Here is a 20,265-nt window from a genome sequence, read left to right on the forward strand (position 1 = left end):
AGAGTAAGTGGCACAACCACTGCGGGGTCATAGAGTGTGAGAGGGCGGAACCTTGTGTTGTTTGTGTTCCAGTACTGACAAATTTCGGATGTACAACATTCGTACGATTTATGGTATAAATTTTTACACAGAAATAATATTGATGCATGGATCGCCTCAAATCGAACTAGGCTCAAATGTGGTACTTATTTGTAACGAGTAAAATCTAATTAACTAAGGCTGTTGTAATAAAACGCAACGAGTACACAAAAACTGGCATTAAATCATTTACAAAACGTTTGTGATCGTGTCTTATATTCAACAATGTATTTAAATATAGTAAAATCAACAGCACTTCACGATAGCGCTATAGTGGCGCAACTGTTAGACCGCTAAGGTTGGCAGCAGTCTGAAACAGAGAAAAGTCGAAACGAAATACTGCCGACTTTTAACGGTCAGTATTTGGGGACTGGCGGTTAGCTTATTGCACCCGAACTATAGCTAGTCTCTTGGAGGCTCGCCACACACTAACTTATGTACATTACCAGTTAATAATAAGAGCGGGACATGTGCAGCCCGAGGTGCTGCTCCACAATGTCAGTATGGTCTCTTGAGAAATAAAGTTTGACCCGTACTAGATTAAAATATCCACAGAAGAACTTCTTGATCACGAAGAAATACAAGATTTTGGCTACCTTCACCAGCACAGATTTATTTTCGGTAGCTTTTTAAAATTAGTTTGAAAATAAAGGTCATTTGGAATCCTATCTCCTCTCTGTTTGTCATTTAACTTGACGAACAGAGAATAAGTGCATTCTAAATTATCGACATTGGGATGTCTGTTGTGTTTGGCGTGGCGGACAGTCGGTCGTTAAACTGGCTCTCGGAATCCTCCGTGTCTGGCTCACATCCCTGTGTCGGGAACCAGCTCTTCACGCCACGCCATCCGACCAGATCGCCTTGAACTTTGGGTGATCGTTACGCAAACACAAGCGGCAGCAGGTCACTGACATCTTTCTAGACCATCACGCGAAACGTAAACTTCACGGAGACAGACGAAATTAATTCAGTCTGCAGGGTGTTCAGTAGTGACAGCCACGCAGAATCTGGATCACTCTCCGTGTCTACGAGTTCCAGAAAACAACACTCATGAGCACTCATTAGAGGTGATTAGTAGCGTGTAGCAGCGACACCTCCAGCAGTGTAACAGCCCCTCTGTTACAGTGGCACGTGGGAAGGCTGCTGCGTGCACGTGTTCTGAGATACAAGGTCTCATCCTTCACGCTTCGGGCATCTACGAATAAGTCGCGATCGTATGTGCTGATTCCGCCCCTCTTGCCATTACTCTACTATCATGCTGATCTCTGAGAATATTCCAATCACTAGGCACGCCGGCACGCAGAATTTGTCCATTCGCCCTTGAGACAGGAGTACTTGCCCTTCTCTCTCTCTCTCCAACATAGCGAATACATAGAAAGAAAGATCCTTTATTGTATGATTATACGATAGCGGAACAAACACTGGTAGCAGTTACTTCTGTAAAATATCTGGGAGTATGCGTACGGAGCGATTTGAAGTGGAATGATCATATAAAATTAATTGTTGGTAAGGCTGGTGCCAGGTTGAGATTCATTGGGAGAGTCCTTAGAAAATGTAGTCCATCAACGAAGGAGGTGGCTTACAAAACACTCGTTCGACCTATACTTGAGTATTGCTCATTAGTGTGGGATCCGTACCAGGTCGGGTTGACAGAGGAGATAGAGAAGATCCAAAGAAGAGTGGCGCGTTTCGTCACAGGGTTATTTGGAAAGTGTGATAGCGTTACGGAGATGTATAGCAAACTCAAGTGGCAGACTCTGCAGGAGAGGCACTTGCATCGCGGGGTAGCTTGCCGTTCAGGTTTCGAGAGGGTGAGTTTCTGGATGAGGTGTCGAATATATTGCTTCCCCCTACTTATACCTCCCGAGGAGATCACGAATGTAAAATTAGATTCGAGCACGCACGGAGACTTTCCGGCAGTCGTTCTTCCCGCTAACCATACGCGACTGGAACAGGAAAGGGAGGTAATGCAGCGGCACGTAAAGTGCCCTCCGCCACACACCGTTGGGTGGCTTGCGGAGTATAAATGTAGATGTAGATGTAGAAGTAGCAATCGCACCTCTCATTCAATTTATCTTCCAGCGTTACCTCATGGTCATTGGACCGCCAATTAATGAAAGAGAGGAAAGTCTCATGTTATCGAATTTTAACTGACTGTATTTCGCATTTTCTGAGCCTGAGATTGGCATAAAGCGCAGCTCCAGCTAAAACAAATATGAGAAGTCACGCAAAGATACTCAGGCTGTGCTAGACCAACGGTCGTTAATTCATCGCTCGGATTAGATGCAACTCTGGCTCACCTTCCCGTTTTATAAACTAGGGAGCTTCGTTGACTATTGGCCAAGACAGTCTCAGTAAAAATGTGGCGAAACTACTAATGGGTTAGATAAGTCAACAAATATGTGAGGACAGCAACCACAAACAGTGACTAATATCAACCCAAGAATAGGTTTCAAACGTCCAGAGAAATTAACAAACCAAAATGAGCTCAACCTTTTTTGCAAGTGTTAAAATAAATAAAGAAAAGTATATTAACGTATACATACACCAGAAAAGGAAATCATCAAAGATTCAAATATGGCAGATCTTTAGGATAAAAAACAGGAAACTGCGTAAAGTCTATAATATGTTCGACAGGAACTGGATGTAGCACTCGTGAGTTCCACCGCTGCCGATACTGCCATCTTTCACAATGTATGAAACGCAAAAGAAGAGAGAGAGAGAGATGTTCAAAACTTATACTACTGTATCATATGCAAGTTCGCATATTTATACTTACGTAATCCACGTGTTTAAAGCAGATCTACTTGTATAGTCAATTAGTTTTTTGCATTATTTACGCCTGCTGTACATTCCCTCTCCACAAGCTACTGCATGATGTGTGGTGAAGGGCATGTGTGTACCAGTACACTCTCTCTCTCCATCCCGTTTCTTTATGATTAGCGTGTCGTGGAACAATCGCCTGTTCTTCCCTGTCAGTGTGCCAAGGTGTCTGTTCTTACCATCCGTCCATTACGTGACATGTATTCAAGATGTATCCGCCTCCATAGCTCACAAGTCAGCGTTTGTGACCGCTATGCGGCCGTCCTGGGTTCGATTCCAGGAACTGCCATGGACCTTTTTTTCTTTGTGGAAGGTCTGTTACAGGCTAAACTTAGCCTCGTGAGACCAATTGAGGAGCTACTTGAGTGATTAGTAGAGGCTCCTATGTCAAGAAACCGACAACGGACGGGAGGGCGGTGTGCTGAGCCTGTATCCCTCCATATCACGCCCAGTGACGTCACTGGTGGATGACGACTTGGCGGTCGGTCTGTTTCGATTGGCCCATGAGGGCCAGAACACGGCTTTTCTTGCTTTTTGATATAATGAATGGAGATCAATAGTCTCATTTTCTTGGAATTTTAAGCCCACTTATTTGCTTGATGCAGAACGCCCCTGTCTTAGCTTCTCCCACTTCACTTCGTCGAGTGTAAATGTGCCACTATTGCTCTAACGAAACAGACGACAGTGGCGAATAGCGCGACTGCCTTGTGTTTATTCTGGTGACAAAGAACCACAGCGTGACAATACTTTTGAATGAGCCGGGTCAGAAAAAAGTGGAAATGAAGATGAGAATTTCACGTTCCATCGACGACGAGGCCATCAAAGGTGGAGCACAAGCTCGAATAGGTCACGAATAGGGAAGTACATCAGCCCTGCCATTTCCAGATAGCCATTCTGACGTTCGCCCTAAGCAGTTTAGAGAAACCACAAAAAACCTATTCTGCGTTGCCGCGCCGGGATTTGAGGCAGGCTCCTTCTGCGTGGAATTGCGTAGTTTTAACCACTGCGACACCTCGCTCAGTGCCGTACGGCAGTTGGATAAACAGCCTCACGTTTTTGAGAGTGCACTCGATGGTTCCAAGCCTGCATTTGCTTTCATCTCTGCTAATTTCAGGTCATTGCGAACGATAACGCTTCAGTATCTTACTATTTTGGCTGACTCTAGCGGCTTTGGGAGTAAAAGGCTGTTGTTCCTCTTGAACTTCTCATCTGCTGCTTATTTCTAATACGTGATTCAACTAAAGCTTTTATGCCCCTTCAGACAGAACGTTATCTGCTGTCTATGTACTGGGAAAGTCAAAACCTATTTAATAAGAACGTTAGCGTTAAGTGAAATTTGGATCCCTGGTTCCAAATATTCTGATACATTATTCGTTTGGTTCATGAGATATTCTTTTACCATGTGTTTCTCGTCCTGGGAATTTTCAGTTTTCTGCCTGCCGGTAACCTGTTATAAACATGCGTAACACTATAAAACTCCATACTGAATCGTAGGTACGGACGCAATTCTATAAATAAATTATCTTTGTTTGTAGTATTGTTGTGGGCAGCATGGCTCATCCTGTATCAAAAAGTAAGTTTAAGAATTTCAATATCCTGAAGAGTCTTCTACAAGATGTTACATTATTAACTTTACATAATATTTTTACTGCAACCTTTTGTAGAATAAGTATTTTTTTTTTTTTTTTTGACCTTAGCTAAATTTCCTCAGAAGATTATGTCAAAGGATAATATTAACAGTTTACTTACTTTCTGTCAATACTATCCTCTGACATAATCTTCTGAGGAAATTTAGTTAATGCCAAAAAAATACTTATTCTACAAAAGGGTGCAGTAAGAATATTATGTAAAGTTAATGATAGAACATCTTGTAGTAGAGTATTCAGGATATAGAATTTTTTAAGTTACTTTTCAACATATGTACGGCCTAACTGAATTTATAGTTCATAACAAGAGTGGCTTTGGGATGAACTATGTTATAGTTCTGCTAGCAACTGCCGGCCGACTCGAAGAGACAGATTGCCAACTGCAAAGTAGAAGAAGTGAGTTTTCTAGTTAACTCAGTCATGTACCGGTGCCACCATAGTTTATATTCATCTGGATGCCTTGGAACATTCCACATGGAGCCTCGTCCATTTTGTGCCTATTGACCTCCACTTCTGTCACCTGCTAATATTGGCACGAAGTAGCATCCGGCATGCCCACGAGCTGTACAGTGGCTGGCAGAGTTTACTCACGGAGTAAGGTACAGAAGTAGATGACCGCAGCATACCGAGTGCTCTACACACAGCGCTACAGCGGCAGACGACGCCAGCTGGCTGATGCGATGCTTCCGCTTGCAATGATTGGAGCCCTGTGCCCCCCCCCCCCCACCCCCTGCCACCCCCCCCCCTCTCCCACCGCCTCGGCCTAGCGCTGTCGCTTAAAACAGCCATTCGCCACGAGCGTACGACGTTGGTTCGTACGAGAAAGATGATTTTACCAAAACTGAAATACAATATCTCCCACGTAAACCCTATACGCCTAAGATTCGATCGCCTCGTGGATACGCTGAGTGAAATAGGAAACAAGCCTCAAGAGGTAATCACGCGGTCAGTATCGTTAGGCGAACATCAGCAATCTGTTTCTAAGGCTTTTTTAGGCTAAGTGTTAAGACTAGTAATAATCCGAGATGTAATAATTCACCAAACAGTCCGAGTTTATGGGGAGATGCTAAGCTATCGAAGTGTAACAACGAACCAAGAAATACCAATAGCAGTAAACTCTGTGTGTTCCACCAAAACATCAGTGGTCTCAGAAACAAACTGGAGCTTCTAAATCTCGACATTAATGACGCTGAATCTGTAAACCATGCACAAGTAATATATCTTACAGAACACCATGTGATAAGTGGAACTGAAATGCCTCAAATTGATAGATACTCATTAGCAGCCAGCTACTGTAGAACTATAAAGGAGGAAGGAGAGACTGCAGCCTATGTTAAAATTAATGTACAATATAAATACCTAGACATAAGTACTTACAGTATAGATTCTCACTTTGAAGCCTGTGGAACGGAAATTACTACACATAATAAGCCAGTTAGAATTTTGGCAGCTTACAGGGCCCCTGCAGGGAAAATATGTATCTTTCTAAACCATATGGAACAACTTTTGAATCAAATATATTCAAAACACAAGGATTCAGTTATCATGGGCGATTTTAATTTTAACTCACTCCAAAAGAAATGCACATTATTTCTGTAAAAATATAGTTTCCATTCTGCATGTGTGAAAGTTTTACAGTGTGTAGATACATCCTTCCCACTCGTTTTCAAACTTAGTACAACTTGTTCCCGTGAGTGGCGCCGTCACAGCATGTCTTCAAGATGGCTGCTGCACTTGACGTTCGTCAGAAGCAACGTTTTGTCATAGAATTCCTGTGCTGTGAAAACGAGACAGTGCGAAACATCCACAAGGGGTTGAGAAAGTTGTATGGAGATGCTGCTGTCGATCGCAGTACAGCTAGTCGGCGGGCAAGCAGATTACGTGATGAAAACAGGCACCGCAATATTGAGGATTATCCTCGCAGTGGCAGGCCTCGTACTGCACACACTCCAGACAATGTGTAGAGAGTTAACGAATTGGTGACTGCTGACAGACGCATCACAGTGAACGAATTGTCACGCTACGTTGGGATAGGGGAAGGAAGTGTTTGCAGAATACTGAAAGTGTTGGCGTTAAAAAAGGTTTGTGCCAGGTGGGTTCCCAGGATGCTGACAGTGGCTCACAAAGAAACAAGAAAAACGGTATGCAGCGAACTTTTGGAACAGTACGAGAATGATGGAGATGAATTTCTTGGAAGAATTGTGACAGGTGATGAAACACGGCTCCATCATTTTTCACCAGAGACGAAGAGGCCACCAATGGAGTGGCATCATGCAAATTCACCCAAGAAAAAAAAAAAAAATTCAAAACCACACCTTCTGCTGCAAAAGTTATGGCTACGGTGTTTTTCGATTCCGAAGGACTCTTTCTTGTGGACATCATGCCAAGTGGAACCACCATAAAATCTGATGCATATGTGACGACACTGAAGAAACTTCAAGCTCGACTGAATCGTGTTCGACCACAGCGGCAAAAGCAGGATGTTTTGCTGTTGCACGACAATGCACGGCCACATGTCTGTCAAAAAACCATGAAAGCGATCACAAAACTCGTATGGACAACACTCAAACACCCGCCTTACAGTCCTGACCTGGCTCCATGTGACTATAATCTCTTTGGGAAACTGAAAGACTCTTCGGGGAACAAGGTTCAGATGATGACTCTCTTGTGCACGCTGCCAAACAGTGGCTCCAACAGTTTGGTCCAGAATTTTACCGTGCGGGTATACAGGCGCTGGTTCCAAGATGGCGTAAGTCAGTTGAGAGGGATGGAAATTACGTGGATAAATGAAAATATTGTTCCTGAAGGATGTATCTACACACTGTAAGACTTTCAAACATGTAGAATAAAAGATGGATTTTAAAAAAATAGTGTGCATTTCTTTTGGAGTGACCCTCGTACGTCTACATCTACATGGATACTCTGCAAATCACATTTATGTGCCAGACCGCTGTAGACTCCACTTATATTCCAGGCCACAAACCCCGGTTGCAGGGACAGGGACTTGCACATATCCCCCCTACTTTCTATATTTTTTCTCTCTTACTATTTTAGTTAGATGTATTCAATAATTTTTCTGCACATTTTATATCTTTTAGGTTAAGTAGTAACACACTGTCTGCCCAAAAACTTCCGGGACTGACTTAGTTCCTGGCATAAAGCGACCTCAATGTAGTAACTACGGCGTTAGCTTGAACTGACAACATGTCAACTGTAAACAACAGATGTGCATTCGACTTGTCAGCAGTGAACAGACGAAATTAAGAAGTGGACGCGTTGCCGTAGTGCATCAACGTCACTGTGTCACAAACACCAACGGAGCAACATTTCTTAATCAAGTGTTTAAGGGATTATGCAGAATATTTTGAAGAATAGAAAAGAGGGGAGGGAATGAAATAAATAGGATGTCAGGCAATATAAGGCGAAGTGGTTTCCAGAAAATTGTGGTGAAACAGAAAGAGAAATGGTCGTCGGAAGGACTGATTCAACATACAGAAAAATCAAAACAACCTTCGGGGAAATTAAAAAGCAACGGCGTCAATATTAACAGTACAATGGGAATTCCACTGTCACACTGAGAGGAGAGAGCGGGAATAGCGCATTGAAGGCCTCTAAGAGGGGTAGAAACTGTCTGATGAGGCGTTAGAAGAAGAAATGGGAGCCGATATGGAAACTATAGGAGATCCAGTATTAGAGTTTAACAGCGATTTGGAAGACTTGCGATCAAAGAACGTGGGTGGCATAAAGAACATTCTTTAGGAATTTCTAAAATCATTCGTGCAAGTGGCAACCAAAACGACTATTCACGTTGGTTTGTAGAATTTATGAGCCTGGATACTTTCGGAAACATATCTTCAACACAATCCCAAAGCTAGTAAGTGCAAATAAGTGCGATAGCTATCCACAATCAGCATCCAAGTTGGCGACAAGAATACAAAAAAATTCAGAAGAACGGAAATGAAAATTGAGGATCTGTTAGATAATGATTACTTTGGCTTTCGGAAAGGTAAAGGCACCAGAGAAATTCTGACGTAGCACTTGATATTGGCAGCCGGCCGGAGTGGCCGAGCGCTTCTAGGCGCTTCAGTCTCGAACCGCGCGACCGCTACGGTCGCAGGTTCGAATCCTGCCTCGGGCATGGATGTCCTTAGTTTAGTTAGGTTTAAGTAGTTCTAAGTTATAGGGGACTGATGGCCTCAGATGTCAAGTCCCATAGCGCTCAGAGCCATATTTCAACTTGATATTGGCAGAAAGACTTGAATAATCAAGAACGGTGATTGGAGTTGTTGACCCAGAGAAAGCGCTTGACAAATTAAAATGGTGAAGATGTTCGAAATTTTCGGAAAGTAGGCGTAAGCTGTAGGAAGCTGCAGGAATAAAGAAGGAAAAATAATAATGGAAGACCAAGAACGAAGTGTTCCGATTATAAAGGTTATAAGACATGGACGTGATCTTTCGTCTCTACTGTTCAATGTATACATCGAAGAAGAAAGGTTCAGTAATGGAATCAAAGTTCAGGGTGAAAAGATCTCAGTGATAAGATTCATTGGTGATAATGCTGCCCTCAGTAAAATTGAGCAACGATTGAAGGACCTGTTGAGTGGAATGGAAATTTAATATGCACACACTAAGAACTGAGAGGAAACTGAAGAATGGCGAAAGTAACAAACAATAGCAGCAATGAGATTAGCGATAAACTTAACATCAGAACTAGGCACCACGAAGTAGGAGTGAAAGAATTCTGCTACCTTGAAAGAAAATAGCACATGACGGACGAAGTAAGTAAGATATAGCACATAGCAATCAGACTAGCACAAGCCATGGGGGCATTCCTAGCCAAAAGACGTATCAAACATCACCTCTAACTTGACAAAGACGTTTTCAGAAGGCACGTTTGAAGCACAGTGTTGAGTAGAAGCGAAAAGCGGACTGTGCGGAAACCGAAAAAGAAGAGAATCGGAGAGTTTGAGATGTGGTGCGACAGAAGGATGTTAAAAATTAGGTGTACTGATACGATTAGAAATGAGGAGGTTCTCCGCAGAATCAGCAAAGAAAGGAATATAGGGAAAACCCTGGCAAAAAGAAGGACAGATGACGACCCCTGTGTTAGAACATAAGTTCTGTGGTACTTGAGAGACATGCTCAGCGTAAAAACTGTAGTAGAAGACAGAGACCCAAATATATCCAGCAAATATTTGAGGACATTGGGTGCAAGTGCTACTCTGACATGAAGAAGTTGACACATCAGAGAAAGTCGTGACGAGTGGTATCCAGCCATTCAGAATACTAATGGCAGAGACAGAGAGAGAGAGAGAGAGACAGACAACAGAGAGACACGAACAGCCTTTATTCCCATGCGCTACAGATAGACGGGAAAATAATACTGCCAAGTTTGGTACAGTGGCTTGTTAGGTACAGTTGTAGATGAACCTTTCTCTTATTTCTGTCATTAGCTTCTTCGATGTGTAGATTGAACAGAAAGGACGAAAGACTATATCCTTGTCTTATACCTTTTCTAATCGAGCTCTTAGTTCTTGGTCTTCCATTAGCTTTCTCTTGGTTTTTGTACAATTAGTGTATTATTCGTCTTCTCCTAAAGCTTGCCCATGTTTTCCTGAAAATTTTGAGCATCTTCAGAATTTCAGATGTTGAACTCCCTTTTTTTACGAGGACAAGTATTTTGACCGTTTTCTAATCTTCTTAAGTCTTGCTCGCCATTATCCAGTGCTAAATCGGAACTGCTTCTCTGGTGCTTTTATCTCTTCGCCTGTTCAAGGGATCTGAACAATTTTTTCACCCAATAATAGATCGTGTAGGGACAAGTGTTTTGCAGTAGTAGCGTTAAAGTAACTTTCATTCTTCGCTGTATTAAAGCCGCACATGCTCATTTAAAAATAGAATCGTGTGGTTTTATTTAGGGGAATTCCATGTTTAGGAAAGAGACCGACAGTGACATAATGTATACAAATTTATGGACAGAAGAGCTTCCAAAATTAGACCGAGGTGCTCGGTGCTTAAGACACTGCACTATTATTTACAAGGAAGTCTGCTCATATTTCAGTGCGGCCACTTTAATTAAGGAGTTGTATTGTTAAGGCTGGATGGTTTCCTCAGAATGCTAAAGCTAGATCGCACGTCCATTTTTGTTCGACTGATGTAGTGTTCTGTATCTAATGACCCTTTGAAGGACAAAAAGTTAAATTCTAAAACTTCCTACCTGTTTTCTCTCCAAGACAGAAACTCCTAGATTTACACCCACTCTAAAATCGAGTTGGAGTTATCTTGATGTTAAGAGCGCCAAGTGTAGTGATAATGGTAACCACAGCATTTTAATCGTGGGAAGCAGCTCTTGCAGGTGTTGGCGACTTGTTTGTCAGTCGTTACGAGTCTGCATTACTGAACGACTGCATTTGCATATCACCCGATACGATCCTCTGCCAAGCAAGGATTACGTCACGGATATTGAAGTCGCCTCCTGTTGCACTTGCCGGTCGAGTTTGACGTGGGCAGTGTTTGGAAGCACGGAACTGAAGTAAACCGAAGGATACAAGTTGAAAAGAATATTTTCCTTTAGATATTTGTTAACATGAACTGATTGTACTTTCTCACCTGACGTTATCTTCGGTCTACCATACCTTAAAATAACACACGTAAATACAGATATATGTTGCATAAGTGCTCTATGAGATGTTGCGGTGATTTAATTGTACTATAATAACACTGTTTCTCTTGACCACAGTATTTTATTTGCTTTACACGTTTCGGCGTTTCGTCACTGTACATCATGACAAGTTTTATTCGCTTGTCATTGTATACTTACTATTTTGGATGTTATCACAAGTTTCTCATTGATCTCCATCGCATTGCAGATCCTTTGAAAATGGCGTAACGCCGAAACGCGTAAGGTATAGCAAAGTCAACAGAATACTGTGGTCAAGACAAACAGTGTTGCCGGCCGGGGTGGCCGAGTGGTTCTAGGCGCTACAGTCTGGAACCGCGTGACCGCTACGATCGCAGGTTCGATTCCTGCCTCGGGCATGGATGTGTATGATGTCCTTAGGTTAGTTAGGTTAAAGTAGTTCTAAGTTCTAGGCGACTGATGACCTCAGAAGTTAAGTCCCATAGTGCTCAGAGCCATTTGAACCATTTGAACAAACAGTGTTATTATAACACATAAATACACTGTTGAAGAAAAAGACAAAATAAATGTATCGAGCAGCACGAAGACGTCATTGGGACAAAGGTAAAACAACACATCGCTTCCGGGAGATAAATTTGAAAAAAATATTACAAAATGCTCGTTTTGTGTAACTACCCAAGAACTAAAATAAGCAATTCCGACTTATGACGAATTGCTTGCGAGGCTGCTTTTATCCCTGTCCACGTCTTATTTTTGCTTACTTAGTGAGATTCAAATGTTTTGTTATGGAGAACAGAGAATTACTGTCTTATTTTCCATTCATCTGTGTTTGTTGTTTTAATTTATTTGTAATTGATTTAGAAGCAAACTACGGCGTCATCTTCGGGCACTTTAGCAATGTCTTGCGTATGCTATACTGGCGAAAGTATATCCTGTTAATGTGCCTCACTATCCTCTAGCGTGGTAACTTTGGTAGTCAAGTTATCACACTAGATAATGCTGAGCTACAGCAAAAGGATTATTTACTGTGGTGTATCACAGCTCCATAATGCTACAGTGCCTGAAGATGATGCCGCAGTTTGCTCCAAAAACGACTGCAACTAAACTAAAACTAAATAAACACAGCTGAGAGGAAAAGCAGTAAGAGAATAGCCATCGTTCTTGATAACAAAATGCTTCACAACTGACGTCCATATTTCCCAGCACCTCGGAAGCAATGAGACTAACTATTGGTCAGTAGGTGTCTTTTCCTGTCCCTAGAGCACATCAGAGAACAAGGTGTTTCCTATTGGGCAGAGAAGGAAACGTAGATGTTGTAACCGTCGTGTAATTGACCATTGTTATATCGGCATTTGGTGAATGTATTGTGCTGATAAAAGGAAAAGGAAAAGAATATTAGGGTTTAACCTCTCGTATACAGTAGGGTATTAGAGACGGATCACAAGTACGAATTGGGGAGAGATGTAAAGAAATCGGCCGTACTCTTTTCAAAGGATCCAGCCCAGCATTTACGTGAAGTGGTTTACAGGAGGAGGAGGAGGATATTAGTGTTTAACGTCCCATCGACAACGAGGTCATTAGAGACGGAGCGCAAGCTCGGGTGAGGGAAGGATGGTGAAGGAAATCGGCCGTGCCCTTTCAAAGGAACCAACCCGGCATTTGCCTGAAGCGATTTAGGGAAATCACGGAAAACCTAAATCAGGATGGCCGGAGACGGGATTGAACCGTCGTCCTCCCGAATGCGAGTCCAGTGTGCTAACCACTGCGCCACCTCGCTCGGAAGTGGTTTACAGAAATCACCCGAAAGCGAGTTCGGTGTCTTACTCCCGTGCCAATTCGCTCGGTCTGATGAATGATCACTCTGATTACTACATTCTGGCGACATTCCTTGCCGTTGTGTGATGTCCTTCGGTTAGTTAGGTTTAAGTAGTTCTAAGTTCTAGGGGACTGATGACCACAGAAGTTAAGTCCCATAGTGCTCAGAGCCATTTGAACCATTTTGAACCATGCAGATAAGATGCCTGTCATCTCGACTGCTAGTGATACGAGGCCGTTGGGATCCAGCATGGCGTCCGTATTACCCTCCTGAACCCAACGATTCCATATTCGGCTAACAGTCATTGGATCTCGACCAACGCGAGCAGCAGATTCGCGATACGATAAAAGGCAATCGCGATAGGCTACAATCCGACCTTTATCAAAGTCGGAAACGTGATGGTACGCATTTCTCCTCCTTACACGAGGCATCACAACAACGTTTCACCAGTCAACACCGGTCAACAGCTGTTTGTGTATGAGAAATCGGCTGGAAACTTTCCTCATGTCAGCACATTGTAGGTGTCGCCACCGGCGCCAACCTTGTGTGAATGCTCTGAAAAGCTAATCATTTGCATATCACAGCATCTTCTTCTTGTCGGTTAAATTTCGCGTCTGCAGCACGTCATCTTCGTGGTGTAGTAATTTTAATGGCCAGTAATGTAGTTACTCGCTCCCTGCCAGAGACGGTTGCTGGCATTCGTAAGACCTGCAGTGTCATGAGCTGTGACGTACGCGCCACGCCCAGTTTTTCTCGTGGGCCTCGGAGCTCTTGATGTGACGTTTTGTTCTTACGTCACGACCGAGAGCTGTTACCTGGCAATGATCTAATCTGCCGAAAAATGGTTAGTGAGAAATAAGTAGTGTGGGACAAAAGGTAGTTATGCGCTTTTCTAACCTAAAATGATGATGACGATGTACCCAAGGTTCTCGGGTGTCCAGCCGGATCTGATCGTCGAAGTTCCACTATATTTCGGCGAATAACCGTTCCGCCATCATCAGGTGGTGCTGATGGATTCCATTCGACGATCGGATCCGGCTGGACACCTGAGAACCTTGGATACTGCACATTCGCCGGGAAAGCCTCAGATCACAGATGATGACAATGTTATGGTTTGTGGGGCGCTTAACTGGCTTGACTCTTTAGTTTTGATAGAAGTGGCTCAAAAATGGTTCAAATGGCTCTGAGCACTATGGGACTTAACTGCTGTGGTCATCAGTCCCCTAGAACTTAGAACTACTTAAACCTAACTAACCTAAGGACATCACACACATCCATGCCCGATGCAGGATTCGAACCTGCGACCGTAGCGATCGCGCGGTTCCAACTGTAGCGCCTAGAACCGCTCGGCCACTCTGGCCGGCTTTGATAGAAGTCTCCCACCTTTATCTACATTCCTCGTCACGTCATGCTAAGACTAAGGGTGGTTGCTCGAGAAGTATTTCACCGTCAGGAAGAGCTGCCCGTCACAAGTAATGCGCTCTGTCGAAGGACCTCGATGGCAGTGTAACGGAACAGTTTCCGCCGTAGCAAGCGGTGCGAGACGGAAGCGGCAGTGCGGAGAGTTCTACCTAGTAATACCACGCACGGGCTGTTGTTTTAAGCGCTGTACAAACACTGGGGGTTTTACAGTTTGTGCAGGCGGTGCCCCACAGCTCGTACATATTTCAAGAAAGTCGTGTCTAAGATCCATTAAGAGCTGCTGATTCACTCTACCAATTTTCATCAACCGACTATCATCAGGCATCGTAACATTATTTAAATCACCACGTATGGCATCGTTCTTGTAGTGACGTTAAAAAGTTGTATAAGAAACAGTCCTGCGACACTGAAACTACCGCAGATTGAAAAACGCATTACTACTGTCACCGTGCCTTTTACTATTCACTGTGTTGGTGGATTTTCACCTTCTCAGTGATTTTCGTATCTTGCCTATTTGTGTCCACGAAACTGAAGTAGAAATTGGTGAAGAAATTCGAACCGTATGGAAGGGGACCGCTCATTTCTCAATATACATCCCAACCGGTTTGAGCATCCACTTGCATTATCTTCGAAATTTTATTTTACTTTTTACACAAATGTATACCACCATAATCAGTCTCAGCGGAATACGAAAAACCACAAACCTGCAGCCACGGTTCGCGAATACTCGTCCCATTTACGCTTTGGTTTCTTCCTAACTCTTGAAACGCAATAGCTGGTTTCCTAAATAAAAAAGGAACCCTGCGACCAGGTTTTGAAGAGATGCGATAGTCGACCCTCAATGGTTCATCATCAGAATCGGTATGGAGGGGGCATGGGATCAGTACAACGCACTCCCGGCCGTCGTCGACGTTCCGGCCTTGGAGCCGCTACCTCTCCATCGATTAGCTTCTCAATTTGCCTCCTTGGCTGACTGGACCCTGGTTCAGTCCTACCACCTAGGAAAAATCCCTGGCAGTACCGGGAATCGAACCAGGGTCCCCGGCACGAGGGTCTATCGCGTTGAGCGCTCGGTTACGGAGGGAGACAGCTGGCCACATACCAGCGAATTTATGTCACGAGCCAGAACCGCAGATCAGTTCCGCGAATACTTTTGACAGATCCGGCCTGATGATGTCAGGGCCTTTGTTTTCCACTAATGTGAAAGCCCATCGCCGGATCTAGGGTCTCAGACACGGCCAGAGGTCGCGCCCCTCCCTGTCGCACGGCAACTCGATAGATTATCGCGATTTATCCCTGGACCCAGAACAGCTTCATGATCAACAGGCCAGAGGCTGCAGGCGACGAATTACATTAGTCCCGACTGTGTCTCACCGAAAATACGTTGTACAGTGCGAGTTCTTGATCGTTTGTAAAGTGCAGTAATTCGCAGAACCAGTAAAATAATGGATGTAACATAATTATGGCAATACGGTAATGAACATAGTACATAGTGTTGGTTTAAACAATTCATGCCCCCTTTCTTTGTGTTCTACGGGTCAGTGCTAACTGTTCAGCGCGACTTTCGTACTAGGTTTGGTGTCGGTCCTCCTACAGCATAGAGCATTAGATGATGGCATGAACAATTCCGAGAAACAGGTTGCTCGTGTAAAGGTAAATCGCTGGGCCGTTCCAGAATGTCTGACACAGACGTCGGTCGCATCCGCCATTGTTTCACAAGGAGTCCGCAGAAATCCGTTCGCCGTGCAGCTCGACAGCTCAACATGCCCCCGATGTCGGTCTGGCTTGTGCTGCGTCGACGTTTACTCATGAAACTATACAAAGTTCTGCTGCTGCAAGTTCTTCGTGAAGGTGACAAAGAACAAAGTGTGGAGTTCTGTAATTTCGTTCTTGGCAAGATGACAGTTTTCTTCCACTCTTCCTCCGTCACCAACAACAATCAATGAACTGAGACATAACATAACAGCAGCTGTGGAAGCAGTAACTCAAGACATGCTCGCCGCAGTGTGGGAACAATTTGAATGCTGCATTGACATATGCCGTGCGTCTCAAAGGGGACATATTGAACACCTGTGAAAAGGTATGAAAAAACTTTTTGAGCTTCCCGTTCAACAAAAAACAAAATTTATTGTACATGTTTATTAGTGTCAGAAATATAGACATGCCAAATGGGATGATTCTTTTTGATACGCCCTGTACTTGTAGCAACTAAAACTTGCAGTCACCTGAAAAATGCAGGAAAATTCACAGAGTTTCTGGACTTGACCCGTCCCTAAAATATGCTCTTGTGTGGCTTGCTGATGTTCTATAGTGAAACAAAGATGCGTGCAAAATTGTTTCACGCTAATATGAGTAATGATTGAGTTACTTGTGAGAGGCCGCCTCCAAATTCGTACAGCTGCTGCTGCATTCCACGCGGGCCAGCTCAGTTGTTTGTAAACCACAGCACGTGGCGCGCGTCCTTGACAGGCCTCGGTGTTTGTAAACACCTCTCTCTCCATGCAGGTCGCAGAGGCTGCAGTGACGCCGTGGCCGGTGGACCGCTACGAAGCCCCTCAAATGGCCAGCTAGCTGCCCGTAGCTTGGCGCTCCTTCCAGCGCTCTTAGTTTACGTTAAAGAACGAGTTTTCTTTCTGCCAACCAACAGCTTGGGCGTCGCTCTACTTGCGTTGTTATTTGCTCTAACCTGTAAACGAATACATTTCTCAATATGCAGAAAGAACCGCTATGTAGATAATAGGTTGCCTTTTTCCAGTTTCACACACAACTAACTTCAGCTACTTTTATTCTTCGTGTCACAGAATATCTCGAAAACAAATACATCACTGTCTTAAAATATTTTACATATATTCACACAGTAGCATCACAAGGAATAATCCTTCTATCCATGGCAGGAACATTGATTTCGGAAATATGCCAAAGCTAGCCATTTATTTTCGTTCTATTATCTGCCCAATAAACAAGGCCGCACACGTCGACCTTTCAGTCGTTTCTGTAAAACCTCAGTAATACTTCCGTCAGTTGCCTGCTAACATTTAACACGTTCTTGTTGGAGGCCTGTACGAAACCACTGCTACTACCGTTCAAGAACTGTTACAGACAGCATCGATCAATTTCTTTGAACTGGCCATATGAAAGTGCAACTACCCCTCACTAATACTTACTGATTATTAGATAACATCACATTACATTCTGTTCCTTAGACTGTGTTCATTCAATCTGTAAGAATACCAAGTTGTTTTATGACTGGTACAATAAACATTCGAGAAAAAAAATTAATATGCACTGACATTAGAAATCCATTTCTTGCTACCTGTGAGATATTTCCTTCAAATGCTTTCCCAAATACATGGTTCTTCAAATTAAACTTTCGCTACTTGAGGGAAAGTACACGGAAAACTCTTTATTGTATTGGTACCCAACTTTATAGAAATGATGTTCAGACTGGGCGGCACAGGATTTGTGTCGTTACTAGTTTTAGTGTCATGACTTGCCGTTAGGCGCCGTTACTGGTAGGGCGACGTGGCGCTGTAACACAAGCGTCAGTGTGCATTACAGTTGTAGACAGTCAACATGGGTCTGGTCAAGGTGAGCAGCACTTAGCTCGTAACGCTGTTTCATCAAAACATCATCAGTAGTGCTGCTGCTCTTCGCAAATATCGACCCATTAAAGGAATACTAGAGTTTCTCTTTCCTCGCCCGGGTTGAAGAACGTGGTTCGAAAGTTCGAATTAAGTGGTGAATTCGGAATTGCTCCTAGAAGAGGTCGACAGCCAACTGCGGCAAAAATTGTTGAAGAAGTTACTGCGCCATGGCTGAGAATGCCGGACGCAATGTGTGACGTGCAAGTAGCGAACGAGCTGTGATACGAAAGTTGAACATAACATGGTCCACCGTTCGAAAAGTGCTGCGAGAAGTTGCGAAATGGTATCTCCAGTGCGGTTCCAGGTTGTCTTGGATGCAGATGCCCTTCTCATTGAGCAACGGTTGTAACCTGGAACGTGAACATGGTATGCAGTTAACCAATGTTACTCTCTCAAGTGGAAATTAAAATACGTTTCTTTCAGTGGTTTCAACGTTATTTCTCTTCTGCATATCCTTACAAATATTTCCACAGAGTTCCATTGTCCTACTATCACTCGTTTTTCATGGATGCCTTCTCAAGTAGTGAAAGTTTAGTTATAGCTACCCAGTATAATGAAAAGTATATTCACTTACCAGCCTTCATTATGATCTTCTTAACCCTTAAAATCTGCATCATTACATTGCCAATGGTATTTAGTCTCTTTGAATAATACATATGGTTTTGTTCAAGTATTTTAATCAGTAAATCAGTTGAAAGTATTGAGACTAATTCTAATACAGTTGCAGCATTTCTCATTTTTTGCCTATTTGGCTGTTCAGACAATAGTCAATACTTTATCTTGAGAATTTCGCGAATATTTAGTAAGATAACAATGAGATAAATAGCTTAATTTGTATGATTCGATGATTATTAAATCATTATTCTATCATCATTACTTTGCGACTGTACAGAAAGACAACAATGAAAAAAAACTGTAAGAAGTCAGGATGTTAGCAATTATACAATATAGTTATCTTCAACTATTTCCAAATCCCTCTAAATCGGTCTGAAAATTGTCTAAGCATTCTAACAATAGTCACAAATCGAGCAAACAATATGTATGCAGCGTTCTGGTTTTATATTCCTGTAATATTTTCTACATTCGAAAATTTTGATAATATTTATTTATATTTATTAATTCGGTTAAGTATAATGACCAGCGAGAGATAATGTTTGTGTGATTTGTGGACAACACTGAATAGACAAGAATAGAGTCATCTACTGTTGTATGTAATGATGTGACGATTAATTTACTGTGCCGCCACATCCTAAACGTATATGTGATAACGTAAGTCACAGCTCACGTGTAATTCACCGTGATTCCGCTATTAAAGATGCTATTTCCAAAAGAAATACGCAACAACTGTAACACCATTCTCATCAGTTTTTGTCATATTTTTAACAGGCTGGCATCCAGGACCCGGAGATCCACAGGCAGGCAAAGACAATCCTGATGGAGATGGGAAAATTCTACCAGGTCATGGTAGGTATCTGACCACTTTGGAAAATTTTCAAATTCTGTGTGTTCAGTTACACAAATCAAGGATAAAAGAAGTCATGATTTACATCAATCTGAATTCTTCAGGTGTTCTGTGTACTGAAATTCTTAAATATGTGTTTTCCTCACTGTTAGACAGAACTTTTAAAGATTCAGATGATAGCTCTTTAATGGTATACTACTGTTTTTTTAAACAAATTCTCTATCATATGCGTGCCAAAACATTTTGAATATTTTGTTCCTTTACTAAGTTCAGATCGTTTAATAAATCTATAAGAACTAAATATTATGTCTGTGTTTTTTCTTTAACATTAAATAAGAGATCACTTCATGAAAACTACTTAATAATATTTAGTTTAATGATGATTCTGTTACATAATAATACCTCCAAATTCCTCTGTGCTAGTCATATGGTAGTCTCTCGCTCTTGCAAATATAAGTGTCCTACTAGAATAGTTTTGCAAAGTAGATGGGTTTTGGGGTAACATTTACTGTCTTTAGGATGCCTCTTATGTACAGCCAGTATTAATCAGAGGGCACCTTATTTATCGGAGAGGTTAAACTAAATTACGGCAATATCACAACTGGCTACAGCGCTACGCACAATACAGTGCGCTGGTAAAACAAGAGACATAACAGTATGAAGAGAAGCGATAGCTACAGTTATGAGAGTATGCAGATGATCAAGCGATGTTGGCTGAATCTGGGGGGGAAGTA

At 42.7% G+C, this 20,265-nt stretch overlaps 1 protein-coding gene across 1 annotated transcript in view; it reads left to right on the plus strand.

Annotated features, from left to right (window-relative positions):
- The window catches only part of LOC126191163 (farnesyl pyrophosphate synthase-like), a 266,033-nt gene that overhangs the window by 232,251 nt on the left and 13,517 nt on the right, over positions 1 to 20,265 (plus strand). The window contains exon 6 of the mRNA XM_049931935.1: positions 19,456 to 19,533. Coding sequence (XP_049787892.1) covers positions 19,456 to 19,533 — 78 coding nt within the window. The remainder of the gene's footprint in view (positions 1 to 19,455; positions 19,534 to 20,265) is intronic.

Source organism: Schistocerca cancellata, chromosome 6, assembly GCF_023864275.1.
Source record: "Schistocerca cancellata isolate TAMUIC-IGC-003103 chromosome 6, iqSchCanc2.1, whole genome shotgun sequence".
Taxonomy (NCBI): Eukaryota; Metazoa; Arthropoda; class Insecta; order Orthoptera; family Acrididae; genus Schistocerca; species Schistocerca cancellata.